Source organism: Eschrichtius robustus, chromosome 6, assembly GCF_028021215.1.
Source record: "Eschrichtius robustus isolate mEscRob2 chromosome 6, mEscRob2.pri, whole genome shotgun sequence".
In the NCBI taxonomy this organism is placed as follows: Eukaryota; Metazoa; Chordata; class Mammalia; order Artiodactyla; family Eschrichtiidae; genus Eschrichtius; species Eschrichtius robustus.
Window position 1 is genome coordinate 23,862,004 of NC_090829.1, and position 17,738 is coordinate 23,879,741.

The 17,738-nt window shown below is 37.2% G+C and overlaps 2 protein-coding genes across 6 annotated transcripts in view; both read right to left on the reverse strand.

Annotated features, from left to right (window-relative positions):
• XRN1 (5'-3' exoribonuclease 1) overlaps positions 1-2,545 on the reverse strand; it is a 98,679-nt gene extending 96,134 nt beyond the window's left edge. For both annotated transcript variants that reach the window (XM_068546037.1, XM_068546036.1), the window contains exon 1: positions 2,352-2,545. In XM_068546037.1, the coding sequence (XP_068402138.1) occupies positions 2,352-2,426 (75 nt within the window). In that variant the 5' untranslated portion in view covers positions 2,427-2,545. The remainder of the gene's footprint in view (positions 1-2,351) is intronic.
• A 1,205-nt stretch (positions 2,546-3,750) lies between these two features.
• The window catches only part of ATR (ATR serine/threonine kinase), a 106,398-nt gene continuing 92,410 nt past the window's right edge, over positions 3,751-17,738 (reverse strand). For all 4 annotated transcript variants that reach the window (XM_068546033.1, XM_068546032.1, XM_068546031.1 and 1 more), the window contains 7 exons: positions 16,878-17,021; positions 14,456-14,606; positions 11,680-11,836; positions 11,411-11,564; positions 10,039-10,190; positions 5,291-5,396; positions 3,751-4,053 (listed from right to left, as the gene is read on the reverse strand). In XM_068546033.1, coding sequence (XP_068402134.1) covers positions 3,880-4,053; positions 5,291-5,396; positions 10,039-10,190; positions 11,411-11,564; positions 11,680-11,836; positions 14,456-14,606; positions 16,878-17,021 — 1,038 coding nt within the window. In that variant the 3' untranslated portion in view covers positions 3,751-3,879. The remainder of the gene's footprint in view (positions 4,054-5,290; positions 5,397-10,038; positions 10,191-11,410; positions 11,565-11,679; positions 11,837-14,455; positions 14,607-16,877; positions 17,022-17,738) is intronic.

Sequence of the window (17,738 nt, forward strand, 5' to 3'; positions counted from 1 at the left end):
GGAGTTCTGCTCTCAGGTTCATCAGATGTTGCCCCATTTCTCCTTCTTCCTCTTGCAGACATGCCAATACCAACTGGGTCTAGAGCCTGTCGGTAGTCTGTCCCCACCGAATTGTATCTTGGGGTTCATGGGGATACCGTGTCACATGGTTTTGTTGTAACTGTTCTATGGATTTTAAATTTAGCTATCTAGTTTCTCTTTCTGTTTTTAAATGAGGATTCAGAGAAACCAAAAACTATGCCATGTCACCACTGTCACCATCTCCCCAGAACCCACCCCTCCATCCAGTCCCTTCCCCCAAGGACTAGCTTTTGAACTGCTGTGACTTAGGCACTACCATCTTTTAAGTACTGCTTGAGAGAGTAGCTGGTGATTGCTTTTTGAAAGACATCACTTTGATGAACCAAGTTTTAAACCTATTGTTAGTGTTCATGTCATAAAACTGCCTTAAAGCCATTATTTTTGTTCAGTAACAAAATTCCTCAAGATGGAGAAAATCCAAGATCCTTACACCAAACCAAATTCTGTGCCAAAGAGTACAGAGTAAAAATATTACTGAACAGATTGTGCATTGTCAAGTTAGTCTGAATTTTTCAATTTAGAGATAAAGTGCCTGATGCATGGCAGGTACTCACATGTTTGAGTGAAGGATCCAGGAAAAGCCTAAGCTAGTTGTCACCATTTTTATCCTCTTCTCTGGAAAGAAATGTTTCCCTAAATCTAATTCAACCCATGCTTCAAATATATTAAAGACAAACCACCATTCTGGAATTTTTGGTAAGCTTTTTCCTCATACACCAAACCTGACTGGAATCCAACAACAAAGAATCCTTTCCAGAAGTTTAACCCCATCTTCATGCTTACAGTACTTTTTAAAAATAATAAACCATAATTTAGTAGACAGCATGGGGCTTCCCTGGTGGCGCAGTGGTTGAGAGTCTGCCTGCCAATGCGGGGAACACGGGTTCGAGCCCTGGTCTGGGAAGATCCCACATGCCGCGGAGCAACTAGGCCCGTGAGCCACAGCTACTGAGCCTGCACGACTGGAGCCTGTGCTCCGCAACAAGAGAGGCCACGATAGTGAGAGGCCCGCGCACCGCGATGAAGAGTGGCCCCCACTTGCCGCAACTAGAGAAAGCCCTCGCACAGAAACGAAGACCCAACACAGCCAAAAAAAAAAAAAAAGCCAAAAAAAAAAATAGACAGCATGATGGTGTTCACTGTATTATTTCCCTCCATGTTAATACAATGCTATCTATCTCAACTAACTCAATTAGCTGTACAAACTTCAAAAATGACTTTGTGTGTGTGTGTGTGTGTCAGAAGTGGGATTTGAACCCATGCCTCCATTCGGAGACAAAAATGACTTTTTTCTGTAAAATATAAAATGGGCAAAAGAGCTACCAAAACCATTAAATGTGACAAACACTAGACCCAAAATCTAGTTTACCTAATAGATGACTGCTTACTATTTTTTTCCGCAGTTCCAATACCCGAACTACATTTTTCAAATCTGCACATAAACGCTGCCCTGGGGTCATTATATACCGAACATTACTATCCCTAGTATTAGTGCTCTAACAATCTGTTTCTCTCTCCGTTCACCCCACGTCTCCTTCCTCCCTCATTTCCTTCCTCCCTCTCTCCCCCGTCTCTCTTTCACACACACACACACACACACACACACACACACACACACACAGTCACACAATGAAGCTTCCAAATAACTGCCCTGGCCCCGTCCAAATGTATTTTTATTCTTTTGGAACGGGGGATTGGTACGGTCCTTGGGGTAACAGAAAAAGAGTAACGAACTGTATCATAAATATGAACCATCAGCCACGTCAAAAAGTCTAGGCGTTGGGGGTAGGGCGGGATGCAGCTCTAGATAAGGGAAAGTAAACAAGGGGATTCAACTGCGGAGGCCGGTATTATTGTTTGTATGTGGGCCTGTTGCTCTGGGTGGGGATTGGGGCTAGGTCCTAGGAGGACCACCATCCCACCTCCAAGAAGAAAAACGAAACCTGCAGCTCCCTGGGGAGGAGAGGGAAGCACTCCCGAAAGCGCTCCTCCCCCGAACTTGATTGCGGAGTCGCGGCAGGCCCGGCCCGGGCAGGAGCTGTCAGAACCGCCGCATCCCCGCCGCTCTGCCCACAGGAGAGCGACTTGCGTCTTCGCCCCCACTCAGATCACCAGGGTGTCCTCAAACGTTCTGCTCCCCTCCCTTCGCCACTCAGCCAGCTGACGACGAGCAGAAGGAGGCGGCGGGGAGCCCCAGTCCCAGGGTGGAGAGAGGGCCGCCGAGCCCCGGGTCCTCCGCCTTCTGGGCCTCTGCCCCCTTGCTCACCCACCTGATGCTCCTTCACCACTTCGCTGAGGCAGGGATACCGCTCCGAGATCCATCGGTAAAACTTGGGGACTCCCATTTCGACCGTCAGTGCTAACTCAAGTCAGGGCAAAACCGAAACCAAACGCCCCGCCGGGGCCTACGCCGCCGCCTCCGGCCGTCGCTCCGCAGATGACAACACACCGCCCACCTAACCATAGAGAGCGGACGCCGGGCCTAGAGCGGCCGGCTTCGAGACCGCATCTCCGGGGCGGGGCTCTAGCCCCGGCCCGACCTCGCCGCCGCGGAGCTGCCCAGTTACATTGAAGAGCGCCCAGGCGTTTCTGAACGCGTGTGTGAAATCCAGTTCTGAAAATGCCAGTTGACAGACCTGAGCGCTGTAAGTGGATTTGGAAGGGGGTGAAAACCTCACGAGACGACTGGAAGAGTCGTGGCTGCTTCCGTCTTCTGGGATTACTAATCTCTGTTTTTCAACACAGATTTGAAAAGGTCTGATGATTTATTTGGTTTAGTTTGTTTTGTGAGCGGAAATTTTTTCTTTCAGGATACAAAAGTTTCTTTTAAAAACGTTCTTTTCCAAATTATTTGCGTAAAATGATTTCCTAACTCCCCTCCACCCAGCTTCCTCCTTAACTCTTAACATTAGGCCTTCGATAGGAAAGTATACGTTTAGTTTTCACATTTATACCTCTTGGGTTATTATATTTTCCCCCATCACACTTCAACTGTACAAAAAGGCAGAATTTTGTAAGGTAAACCTAAGTGAAATTATCTGTTACAAAAAGATTATGTTTTCGTTTATTTGTATTTAATAACCTCTTTGCTTTGAAATTATTATGAATTATTTTAAATCTTCTGCAATAAAATGTACTCCCAAATTTAACGTTAAAATTTTTTAGATTTTAAAACCTCATGAAATTTTAAGTAATGCTGTTTCCCCCAACCACTGGATTCTGCATTCTGGTACACTTTTAGTATGGCAGCATCTTTAAAATTACAGAATGTTTATACAGTTTTCATATTCATGTTAATTGGCTAATTTTTTTCCCTATCACATTTTCAACAAATACAAAAAAAGAGAGTATTACTAAGTGAACTTAATGATGTGCTATTTATGTTTACATCTCTCTTACTAGACAGTTCCCAGAGGTAAGGGGAACCATGCTTTGTCTACAGTATTTATTCAATATGATTTTTTGTTCAAATGAATCCTTATGTTAGTACTTAAAATCAATGAAAGTTGTAAAATGAAATTAGGCTGGCTTGTTTCTTGCAAATACATCTTTTTAAGAGCATAAGAACATAAGATATTCCATTTCTCCAGTTATAATACACAGTATATATTAAGAAAGCAGTTTATTTCTTAACAACGTATATTATTTTAAATATTATTAACAATCAGGGAGAAATACCAGTTACTGTGAGAACATAAACATATGTTGTAATTTGGAATTGAATAGATACAAACACAGATTAATGATCCAAGTGCATTGATTTTAGATTATTAACATATTCTTTAAAGTAACTCCATTTCACATATATGGGGTCCAACCAAGGTACATCTGGCATAGCAAGTTTTCATCAGTTGCTTCTTGTATAAGGTAATGCACATGTCCTTCAATAGATAATGGCAGTCCTGTCACTCTATTTCGGGTCTTGATTACACCTTGTAGTCTCTGCTCGATGTCAAGAACATGGGTTTTGGCCTAAAAAGAAATTGAAAATCATAAGGACTAAGGACCCAATGACATGTAGACGTTTATAATTTGGAATTACTGCCTTTCTTTTATCTAACAAATATTAATGCCATTTTACTGATTATTACCCCTTTTGTAAGAGCAAATGCAGACAAAAGAGAGAAGAAATGAAACAAATACAATAACTTGAGATACTGATCTCGAGGCTTGCAATTTTGATCTAACATCAACTGTTTGGACATTTTTCAGGACTCTGTGAAATACCAGGGAATCTCTTCCATGTTAGAAGTCTAGAAAAATAATAATATAAAAAAATCTACTCTGAAAAGTGTTTAGGACTTAAACATTTGAATATTAGTATTCTAATAACAGCAACAATACTCTAATGCCTAATATTTAGATTATGTTATATGCAAATGGGAGTTCTAAATGAGCTACTTGTAATTCTACATATTTTTCTCAATCAAGAAAGCATATCAGAATGCAAAAGTGAGAATGATGTAATTAGAAAAACAACCCTCAAATCTATTCTAACTTATTTAAAATAACTATCTGGAAAATTTGAGGATTCAACTGATATAGTCAGCTCTCTGCAGCCAATGATTCAACCAACCACGGACTGCAAATATTCAGGGGAAAAAAATTCCATAAAGTTCCAAAAAGGAGAACTTCAATTTGCCATACACCAGCAACTATTTACATAGCATTTACACTGTATTTACAACTATTTACATGGTATTTACATTGTACTAGGTATTATAAGTAATCTAGAGATGACTTAAAGTATATGGGATGATATACACAGGTTATATACAAATCCTATAGCATCTTATATACGGGAGTTGAGCATTCCAGGATTTTGGTATCCACAGGGGGGTCCTGGAACCTATCCCCCATGGAAATCAAGGGACAAGGGACTACTATGTTAGTAAAGAGTTCTACATATTGAAGCTGAGACCTGCTGCTCTATAAATTCAGGCAATTTGTGTTCAAGTTTTTCCCATTCTATATCATAACTGTGATTTGCTTATGGTTAAACAAGCATGCTTTGAACTCTTTTTATTATACAAATGATAAGAATGTTAACATTAGTAATGACAATAAAGAAAACTTATGGCATTGTCATACTAGAGAGAGAACTAAATTTCAGAGTATTCAATGGTCAGTCACTGACAGTATTTAGAATCAGTTCCCATTTGTAGAGATATACAATATCAGTTCATATCAAGCTACACCTTCTACTAACCTTTTCGTTGAGAACTTCCCCTGTTTCATTCAGTGGTGCTTTGGAATGCCCTTTCACTGGTTTACTCCATTCCACAAGAGGATCATGTAGAAAAGTCTTCAAGACACTAAAATGGAAACAAATATTATGGTAATAATACAATGTTATCTTTGTAAAAAGAACTCTCATTAATGTCAACAGTTAGGTGAAGGATAACTACTGAAGGATAAGAAGCTAATGGTAATACTCTTACAAAACACATTACTACCATTTCAGAAAATGCTATGCTTCCTCCTTCAGAGAATTTGCCTTTGCCTACGTCTAAACTATCCAATGTATTTTACCATAATGCCTGGTAGACAGGTTTTAAATAAAAAAGTGAATAAATGAGCTTTAAATGTCTTTTTGAAAAACTACTTCCCACAGCTAACATATTTAATGGTAAAAGACTGGCTTCTTCACCCCTAAGATTAGGAAAAAGACAAGGATGTAGATGTCTCAACATGGCTCTTTAACATTGATCTAGCTAGGGCAATTAGGCAAGATAAAGAAAAGGCACTGAGATTAGATTAGAAAAAATAAAACTATCCCTATCTACAGATGACCTCTTGTTGTAGAGAGAAAATCTTAAGGTATCTGCAAAAATAACTATGACAACTAATAAATGAGTTCAGTAAGGTTGCAGGATACAAGATCAATATACAAATTTAGTTATATTTCTATACACTAGCAATGAACAATCCAAACATGAAATTAAGAAAAAAATTCCATTTAGAAATACTTAGGAACACATTTTTAAAAAGTTAAATACAAGATTTGCAAACTAAAAATTACAAAACATTGTTGACAGAAATTGAAGAAGACTTAAATAAATGGAAAGATATCCTATGTTCATGGATCAAAAGACTTAAGATGGCAATACACCCTAAACTGATTTACAGATTCAATGCCATTCCTATCAAAATCCAGGGTGGCCTTTGCAGAAATTGGCAAGATGATCTTAAAATGCATATGGAAATGCAGGAGACGCATAACAGTCAAACAGTCTTGAAAAAGAAAAAAAAGTCGGAGGATTCACACTTCCTGACTTCAAAACATACTACAAAGCTATAGTAATCAGGAGAATGTGCTATTGGCATAAGGTTAGACATACAGATCAATGGAATAAAACTGAGAATCTAGAAATACACCCTTACATGTATGGTCAATTGATTTTCAGCAGAAATGTCAAGACAATTAAATAGAGAAAAATAATCTCTTCAAAAATGGTGCTGGCAAAAACAGAAATACAGATCAATGGAACAGGGTAGAAAGCCCAGAGATAAACCCACGCACATATGGTCACCTTATTTTTGATAAAGGAGGCAAGAATATACAATGGAGAAAAGACAGCCTCTTCAATAAGTGGTGCTGGGAAAACTGGACAGCTACATGTAAAAGAACAAAATTAGAACATTCCCTAACACCATACACAAAAATAAACTCAAAATGGATTAAAGACCTAAATGTAAGGCCAGACACCATCAAACTCTTAGAGGAAAACATAGGCAGAACACTCTATGACATAAATCACAGCAAGATCCTTTTTGACCCACCTTCTAGAGAAATGGAAATAAAAACAAAAATAAACAAATGGGATCTAATGAAACTTAAAAGCTTTTGCACAACAAAGGAAACCATAAACAAGACGAAAAGACAACCCTCAGAATGGGAGAAAATATTTGCAAAAGAAGCAACTGACAAAGGATTAATCTCCAAAATTTACAAGCAGCTCATGCAGCTCAATATCCAAAAAAAACAAAAACCCAATCCAAAAATGGGCAGAAGGGGCTTCCCTGGTGGCGCAGTGGTTGAGAATCTGCCTGCCAACGCAGGGGACACGGGTTCGAGCCCTGGTCTGGGAAGATCCCACATGCCACGGAGCAACTAAGCCCGTGAGCCACAACTGCTGAGCCTGCGCATCTGGAGCCTGTGCTCCGCAACAAGAGAGGCTGTGACAGTGAGAGGCCTGCGCACCGCGATGAAGAGTGGCCCCCGCTCACCGCAACTGGAGAAAGCCCTCGCACAGAAACGAAGACCCAACACAGCCATAAATGAATGAATGAATGAATGAATGAATGAATCAATAAATAAATAAATAAAAATGGGCAGAAGACCTAAATAGACATTTCTCCAAAAAAGATATACAGATTGGCAACAAACACGTGAAAGAATGCTGAACGTCATTAATCATTAGAGAAAGGCAAATCAAAACTACAATGAGATATCATCTCACACCAGTCAGAATGGCCATCATCAAAAAATCTACAAACAATAAATGCTGGAGAGGGTGTGGAGAAAACGGAACCCTCTTGCACTGTTGGTGGGAATGTAAATTGATACAGCCACTATGGAGAACAGTATGGAGGTTCCTTATAAAACTAAAAATAGAACTACCATATGACCCAGCAATCCCACTACTGGGCATATACCCTGAGAAAACCATAATTCAAAAAGAGTCATGTACCATAATGTTCATTGCAGCAGTATTTACAATAGCCAGGACATGGAAGCAACCTAAGTGTCCATCGACAGATGAATGGATAGAGAAGATGTGGCACATATATACAATGGAATATTACTCAGGCATAAAAAGAAACAAAATTGAGCTATTTGCAGTGAGGTGGATGGACCTAGAGACTGTCATACAGAGTGAAGTAAGTCAGAAAGAGAAAAACAAATACCATATGCTAACATATATGGAATCTAAAAAAAAAAAAAATGTTCTGAAGAACCTAGGGGCAGGACAGGAATAAAGATGCAGATGTGGAGAATGGACTTGATGACATGGGGAGGGGGAAGGGTAAGCTGGGACGAAGTGAGAGAGTGGCATGGACATATATATACTACCAAATGTAAAATAGATAACTAGTGGAAAGCAGCTGCATGGCACAGGGAGATCATCTTGGTGCTTTGTGTCCACCTAGAGGGGTGGGATAGGGAGGGTCGGAGGGAGACACCAGAGGAAGGAGAAATGGGGATAAAGGTATATGTATAGTTGATTCACTTTGTTATACAGCAGAAACTAACACACCATTGTAAAGCAATTATACTCCAATAAAGATGTTTAAAAAAAAAAGACAAATAATCCAATTAAAAAAACAGTCAGGGCTTCCCTGGTGGCGCAGTGGTTGAGAATCTGCCTGCCAATGCAGAGGATATGGGTTCGAGCCCTGGTCTGGGAAGATCCCACATGCCGCGGAGCAACTGGGCCCGTGAGCCACAGTTACTGAGCCTGCGCGTCTGGAGCCTGTGCTCCGCAACAAGAGAGGCCACGATAATGAGAGGCCCGCACACCGCGATGAAGAATGGCCCCCACTTGCCGCAACTAGAGAAAGCCCTCACACAGAAACGAAGACCCAACACAGCCATAAAAATAAATAAATAAATAAACCCAAAGTTTAAAAAAAAATAAAAATAAAAAAATTTAAAAAAAACAGTCAAAGGATTTAAATAGACATTCGTCCAAAGAAGTTATGCAAGTGACCAGTAAACATGAAAAGATGTTCAACATAACTGGTCATTAGGAAAATGCAAATTAAAACAACAATTAAATACAATTTCATACCCAGCAAGACAGATAAAATAATATAGATAGACAATAACAAGTTTTGGTAAGGATGTGGAGAAACTGGAACACTTAAGACATTGCTAGTGGGACTATAACATAATACATCTGCTTTGGAAAACAGTTTGAAAGTTCCTCAAAATGTTAAGCTTAGAGTTAACATATCCAGAATCCTACTCATAGGTATAATCAAGAGAACTGAAAACATATATCCACATAAAACCTGTACGCAGATGTTCACAGCCACGCTATTCACAATAGCCAAAACAATCCCAAATGTCCATTAACTGATGAATGGATAAACAAAAGGTGGTATATCCATATAATAGAATATTATTTGACAATAAAAAAGAATGAAGTACTGATACATGCTAGAGCATAGATAAACCTTAAAAACATCATGCTACTGAAAGAACAGAGACACTAAAGGCCACATGTTGTATAATTCTACTTATATATGAAATATCCAGAATAGGCAAATCTATAGAGACAGAAAGAGATTCGTGGTTGCTAGGAGATGGTGGGGAGTAGAGTTAGGGAGTGACTGCTAATTTCTTTTGGAGGTGATGAAAATGTTTCATAATTAGATAGCAGTGATGGTCGCACAATCTTGTGAATATACTGAAACCTCCGTAGTATATATATTAAAAGACTGAAGTTTGGACTTCCCTGGTAACGTAGTGGTTAAGAATCCACCTGCCAATGCAGGGGACACGGGTTCGAGCCCTGGTCTGGGAAGATCCCACATGCCGTGGAGCAACTAAGCCTGTGCGCCACAACTACTGAGCCTGTGCTCTAGAGCCTGCGAGCCACAACTACTGAGACTGCATGCCACAACTACTGAAGCCCGTGTGCCTAGAGCCTGTGCTCCGCAACAAAGAGAAGTCACTACAACGAGAAGCCCACGCACTGCAAGGAAGAGTAGCCCCCACTTGCCGCAACTAGAGAAAGCAGCAACGAAAACCCAATGCAGCCAAAAATAAATTAAGAAAAAAAAAAAGACTAAATTTTATGGTATGTAAAATATATCTTAATAAAAGCTATTATTAAAAAAAATCTACTTCAACCAGTACAAAGTAGCTCTATATAAAGAAAACAACTTAGAAACCAATAATCACATTCAAAGTTACTATTAAATTGTTTACAAAATATAGATGATTACCTCATTAAAGGTTCTCTCTGATCTCGCATCAGCCTCATTGTAACTTCACAAGCTCTTCGAAAAAGACCTTCTGTTCCCATAGGACCCATTCCATTAACCATATTATGAGTCATGCGAAATGGAACAATTTCTGGGACCTCAAAGGTTTCTCCCTTAAAACAATGCATTTCATTAAAAAGTAAAGATGCTGGAATTTAAAAATCTTTATGCAAAAAATTTAAAGCTTTTAGGAGAGAGCAAACATACCCTCAAAATAGTTGTACTTGCAACTTACGTTACAGGCCTACATCATGAAGGAGCCATATGACTCTCTACCTTTGCTTTTGAGGAGCTGAAACACAACTCCTTGGGTAAGATCTAGAGGATGGGTGGATTAATCTTTCACTGAATTACTGAAGTGAATAGCATTATAGAGCAATATTTAGGCATTCAATATTTAGCCTTATATTAACTCCCTTAATGTCCTTCTTGAATAGTATGAAGTACAAACAAAATACTCTCATAATTTTCTTCTTTTCTTTAAGACTTTCAGTTTAAAACAGGACGGGAAAAGAAATAGCCAAGTGTTAGATGCTCACAATCCCTGAGACAGGAAGTGTAACATGTAATATAATGAAGTCCAGTTCATTTATTTTCTTCCATACTGTAACACCTGCCTTTCCTAGGGCTTTTTCATCCCTCCAGTCAGTTTCCCTAAATTCCTCTCTTGTATGAATCCCCTATACCAGTGGTTTATCTTTGATTTGTTTTCAGTTGGGTCTGTGACCTTTCTTGGTTTCCTGTGATAGCAGACGGCAACCCATAGAGAATGAGGATGAAGGAAAAAGTGGGTTTAATAATTAGTCTGCCTTTCAGGATCATAACATTGGAAAATTGGAGGGGGGCCTTAAGGAGAGTCGAATGACCTCAATTTATTCCCAGACCCCAGCTGGACCTACACAATCTGAATTTCCTGTGATGTTTCCTAGGTATCTGCATTAAAAAAAAAAAAAAAATCTTAGATGCTGCTGCCAGGTTTGGAAACAATCACATTAAACTACTCTGTCTCTCTAAAACTGAGTCTCAGTAAAATGAACTGTTCATATATTATATGAACACCCCATGTTCATATAACCAAGAACTAATAAGTCAGAACTTGGATCTATGCTTTTGGACTTCAAGTTCAGTGCTAGTTTTACTATATCACTCTTCTGAGTTCTCTCCAACCTAAGTTGCTTTACTGAGGGCTATGGGATCCACTGATCAAAACCAGTCAACAAACTCTCAGTGTGACTATAGCTGCTACTAACAGGTATGTCTAGGAAGAACAGTTGTTGAGGAAAGGAAATTAGGAGAAAACATACAATTAACTACAGTAGGTCATATCACATACCTTATTGAAGAGACAGTTGAAATCCACATGTACACATTCACCAGTCAAAGAATCAAAGAGAATGTTCTCACCATGACGGTCTCCAAGGCCCAGGATATAACCAACCATTGACATAACGGCGGTGGAACGGCAGTATGCTGATCTGCTACTGTACCTAAAGGAAACACAATGCCTATCAAGTATCCTTGTATCATATGGGGCAACATACATCTAAAATATTTTTTTAAAAAATCTAACCATAACAATGTATTATATTTTTGGTAACTTACCATGACGTAGGATCAGGGAATGTTCTCAGAAACCACTCATGAAAAACAGGAGGATGCCTGGGCAGGAGAAATTCTCGGAATACTTTGAGTTTTTCAGACAAAGCTGCCGATTTTGGTAGCATACACTGGCGAAGTTCCTTCCCTGTCATATAAACTCCTGCAAGGTAGAGTGATTTCCATTAATCACACAAGCCAAATGAGAAAAGGGGCAATTTTTTTTTTGGTGAAAATAGGACAGGAAATATCTACTTTTATTCAAAAGCAAGAATAAATGGAAACATTTCAATTATGCATAGGTAAACTTTCTTCTGATATTATACGAAAATAATAAACACATTATCTTCACTTAATACTTATCTAGAGTGAGCCCTCTTGTTGATGATAATCAATGCCAAGTAAGACCACACATACCAGAAGATACCACTCAGAATAAATCCAATGTGAATAGTGCCCCTGCATGTAAAAATGCTACAGCCCTCACTAAATTTACAGTGATCTCTCTGTTAATCAGCAGGCAGTATGGGTCCACACTGAATCATTACTAAGAAACCTACAATGGTGCTCTGAAATAATTGACTCTGTGTGAAGGCTAGCCTATAAGATTCATAGCATACCTGATTTTAAAACTAATCTTGTACAATTCAAATCATATGTGGAAGCAGAAGAAAATTTCCTTCTGATATATTTGTGAGTTTGTATTATATGGTTGACATGACTCCAGTCTATAAAGTGCCTTTTAGGCCCACCTTGGTTTGGTGCTTTTTGGACCCAAGGTTCAGCTAAAATTTCCATAGACAAGTTTGAGATTAGAGATTTTTAGCCTCAAATGTTGCACAGTTCAACTATGTTCATGATAGGATGGAAAAAATATATATATTTTTAAAAATCCAATAGCAATAACTAACACTTATATAATATTTCATCTTTAAATAAAATAGTCAATAGCAAGTTCCTTGAAATCAGATTCAAGTGTGTTTGAACTTCAGCTCTACAACACATTAGTAACTTGGATTAAGTTACTTCACTGTCCATAAAATAGTGATAATTAGGCTTGTTAACAATAATAAAAAAAAACTGATGCACACAAAATACTTAGCATAATACCCATAATATAGTAATTTATCAATATTACTTAATGCTGTGGGTTGATTTTATCCATCAAAAAAAATAACCCTTGCCACCTGTGAATGTCACCTTATTTGAAAATAAGGTCTTTGCCCATGTATTCAGGTTAAGATGAGGTCATTACGGTGAGCCCTTAATACAGTATGACTGATATTTTTATAAGAGAAAACAGGGACCTACAGACTTAAGGAGAATGCTGTGTGATGACAGAGGCAGAGAATGGAGTGAAGCATCTACAGCCAAGGAATGTCAAAGATAGCTGGCAACACCAGAAACTTACAGAAAGGCATGCAATGGATTCTCCCCTTGGGCCTTGAGAGATATTGTGGGCCTTGAGAGATACTGTGGCCCTACTGACACAGTGATTTTAGACTCCTTGTCTCCACAACTGTGAGAGAGTAAATTTCTGTTGTTTGTGAACAGTTTGTGGTAATGTGTTATGGCAGTCCTAGGGAACTAATATACTTATTTTTTACTTTACTCTAGTAACTTGATCTATTTGTTTTTAATGTATTGCATCATAAACATTTATAAAACTTTTTATTTTGAAATAATTTTAGTCTTACAAAAATTGCAAAAATTATACAGAGTTCCCATATATTCATCACCCAGATTTTGTCAGTGTTCATCTCTTTCATAACAGAATACAATTACCTAAACCAAGAAATTATTTTTTCATAGTATTATTAACTAACTTTCAGACTTTATTCAAATTTTACCAATTGTCCCACTATCATCCTTTTTCTGGGTCAGGATCCAATTCAGGATCCCTTACTGCATTCAGTTGTCATGTCTCCTTAATGTCCTCAAATCTGGGAAACTTCTGTTTTTGTCTTTTATTACCATGAAATTTTTAAGGAGTTCTGACCTGTTATATTTTTGTTTCTTCATTGTAAAGTTACTACTTTTTCCCCTTTGTAATTAATAAGTATCTGGTGGAGAGATACTTTGAGACTCTGCAAATAACCTATTTTCCATCATACTTTTGCCAACGAATTTCAGCAGTCATTGATAATCACTGCCTGCAACAATTATTACTGTGATATTTACTAATTGGCAATTTTCTGTTTTCATCATCTCGTCTACATTTATTCATTGTAATTCTACTCTAAGGAAGAACTTGTTCCTACCTTCCTATTTATTTATTTATTCATTCAAGTATTTGTTTACATAAGTGTGGACTCCTGTCTATTTTATTCCATGGGTTATAATCTAATACTATTATTATTTATTTTGGTGCTCAAGTTATCCCAGGTTTGGCCAGTGGGAGACTCTAACACTTCCGGTTTCATTCTAGCTTTCCCTTTCTTTTTCTTTCTCTAATATGAAAAACTAGCTCTCATTAGCCACAATGTATTTACTTATTTGCTGAAGTCTAGTTTACACATAACTCCTAGAAAAACACATTTTCATATACATTTTTGTAAGCTACCTCAAATCCTTTTGGGATAAAGATAGAGAAAGAATTAAAACACAAGGAAGGAAAGAAGAAATCACTTAACTACTTCTGTAAATATCAATAGTACCAAGAAATTTTACTATGGCTTATACCCAAAAATGTACAATGATAATAACCATTATACCTATATTATATGTTAGCAGCTATTATACCCATATTATATACTTATATCGTAAGAATTAATTTTAGTACCCTTTTCCTTATATAGTTTGGTCAGAATAGGTCTCAAGCCAGCAGTGTTGTTAACCCATTCAATAATCCCACATTCATCATTCAGTGGAATAACTGCATATGTTCTAATATGAAGTTCTCTTCTACGAGACTCGGCGTCTTTTCTTAAGCACTATTAAAAAAAAACACATAAACTTAAAAGTTAAAAATGTCTAAATGTTATGTCAAACCTATCTAAAGATTGTTCATTTCATAGCAAAATAATGTCCATAAAAGCTTATTATATAGTATAGGCGAATAATTCTTCAGAAAGGTAGAGCAGGAAACTACAGGGACAGTATCCTTAATTTATTTCCAAATCATTAAAAATGCCTTGGGTAAGTACTTCTTTTAATTATTCAGTATTAATGTGACAACAATACTGGGTTCAAAAATGTTATAGTTATATATTTAACAATGAGAAAATACTCTTTAAAAATTGCTTCTAAGATATTACTGAAACGGTAAGTCCTTGGGCGCAGAGAATGCTGTTTAATTTTAACTAAAAAAATGCATGAACAGAAAAGTATGAGTTTTATGATATCCCCAAAACATATATCTTACTCTTACAGTTTAATATTATAGCTTCATTTGAAAAATTATCTCCTAGCAGAAGAAAGCTTTACACATCTCATCTGATTAATCCTGAAATATACTAGGTAAGGATAAACAGTATTTTGTTTAATTCTGGAACTGTATGAAATAAACAAACTAAGCACACATCTATAATTGTAACCTGTCAAATTCTAAAGCACAATCACTGACCAAAAATACATTTTAAACTTTAGGAATACATAGGCTACATAAATGTTAGCCAAATAGTATGGCATGAGAATCACATGTAAAGATCAGTATATGGCCTCCTAGACCAACGTAATGAGACGAGTTTTTCACAATCAGGCTATTTTATTTGACCATGTTAATGTGGGGGAAAGGTAATGAAACAACTTAATTGGTAACAAGGCTGATTAAGATAAATTTATAAATTAAAGCCAGGCCACCTGATACTCCCAACTAGAAACACACTCAGGGAGCTTTGGGACAAACATACTGATGGTTTAATATCAGTGAATTAAGTAACCAATTTACCAAACAACATTTTAAATAAAAATATTCTTTCCCTTAATACCTATGAAATGGGTTTTTATTGTGGTATTAATTTTTAAATTATTTTGGTTAAACTAAGCACAAACCATAATTCTCCTTTTTAAAAAAATGAACTCATCTGCTGCTATTTCTTTTCTATGTTAAAGGTCCATAACTTTTTCCTGCTAATAAAAGAGGTACCAGTAAAATGCAGGAAGGGGATAGAGAGGAAGAACAAAGAGCTTATAGGAAAACAATAAAGTTTTCACAGTATGGTTTAATTTTTTACCAATGGGAAAACAGATGCTATGCACTTATAAATACCTGGCTAGAGAATAATTCAAAACCCCTAAGACCATACATTTATAATAACCCTTTAGTGAGATTTCTCATATCATCTCTGAGATAGAAATCAAGCACTTACCAACAGAACTGAAAAAAATACTAATGATCACCTCTAAAAAGTGTGTTGGTAAAAACAGAACCTAACATTTTTTTTTCTAGCATCAAAACATAAAACATAAATCTGATAGAAAAAGTATATTATAGATAATTTAAACATTAAATAGAAAATATTTTCCTTTGTTAATATGTCTTATACATTTTTCTCAATATAACAAAAGTATCTTATTTTAAAAAAATTAAGTGAAACCAGCAATTCCACTTCAGGGCACATATCCAAAAGATTGAAAGCAGGGACTTGAACAGTTATCTGTACACTTATCTTCATAGCAGCATTATTCACAATAGCCAAAAAGTGGAAGCAACCCACGTATCCACTGATGGGTGAATGGATAAACAAAATTGGTATACACATGCAATTGTATACTATCCAACCTTATAAAGGAAAGAAATTCTGATGTGCTATAACATGGATGAACCTTGAAGACATAATGCTAAGTGAAGAAAGCCAGTAAAATACAAATACTATATGACTCCACTTATATGAGGTATCTAGAGTAGTCAAATTCATAGAGGCAGAAAGTAGAATGGTGGTTACCAGAGCCTGGGGGGGAAGGGGAATAGGGAGTTACTGTTTAACAGGTATACAGTTTCAGTTTGAGAAGATGAAAAAGTTCTGGAGAGGGATGGTTGCACAAGAATGTGAGTGTACTTAATGCCACTGAATTGAACTGAACACTTAAAAATGGTTAAGATGGTAAATTTTATGTTACGTATATTTTATCCCAATAAAACAAATGAAGTGAAAATGAAAAAGGCAGTGTACTTCATTTCCTCTTTTTAAGAGATCTATTTGCCCATATCTCATTGATAGTAATTATGGCAATTCTAAAATAAAAGCAAACTATATCCAAACCTTATTAATCAAGGAATTGAATTCCATTAGTCTACAATCCTTTCTCAAGTCATCTTTTGGCTTACACATCATAATGTAGAACTTTCCATCAGATCCTTTTAAAGAGATCTTCTTTGGTTTCTGAAGAGAAGCAAGAATTTCTACCTAAAAGATAATGAGTTATATATAAATAAAGGTCAAAATTCTTTGTTTAAACTTCTATGTATATCATAAATATTGTGTGACCTAACACAATAAAAAGGAAAATATAATAACATGTAGCAAATTTATTATTTTAATAATTTATCTTAATTATGATCTATGAAAAGAATGGTTGGACATAAATAGAGACACATTTTCACCCATTAGAAATGGCTATTGAAGTAAAAGGATTACTCTGTCTGGGGCTTCCCTGGTGGTGCAGTGGTTTAGAATCCGCCTGCCAATGCAAGGGACACAGGTTCGATCCCTGGCCTGGGAAGATCCCACATGCCATGGAGCAACCCACACCATGGAACAACTAAGCCTGTGCGCCACAACTACTGAGCCTGTGCTCTAGAGCCCATGTGCCACAACTACTGAAGCCCGCATGCCAAGAGCTCGTGCTCTGCAACAAGAGAAGCCACGACAATGAGAAGCCCGCACACCGCAACGAAGAGTAGCCCCCGCTCGCCGCAACTAGAGAAGGCCCGCACACAGCAACAAAGACCCAACACAGCCAAAAACAAAAACAAACAAATAAATTTATATAAAAAAAAGGATTACTCTGTCAGCAGTGTAAGTAAATACACATTCAAATTTAGGCAGCCTCTTAAAGCAGCCACAATGTTTAAAAGATTTTTGAAACATTTTCTTAGGACTTTTCTGCAGAACCTAAGATGG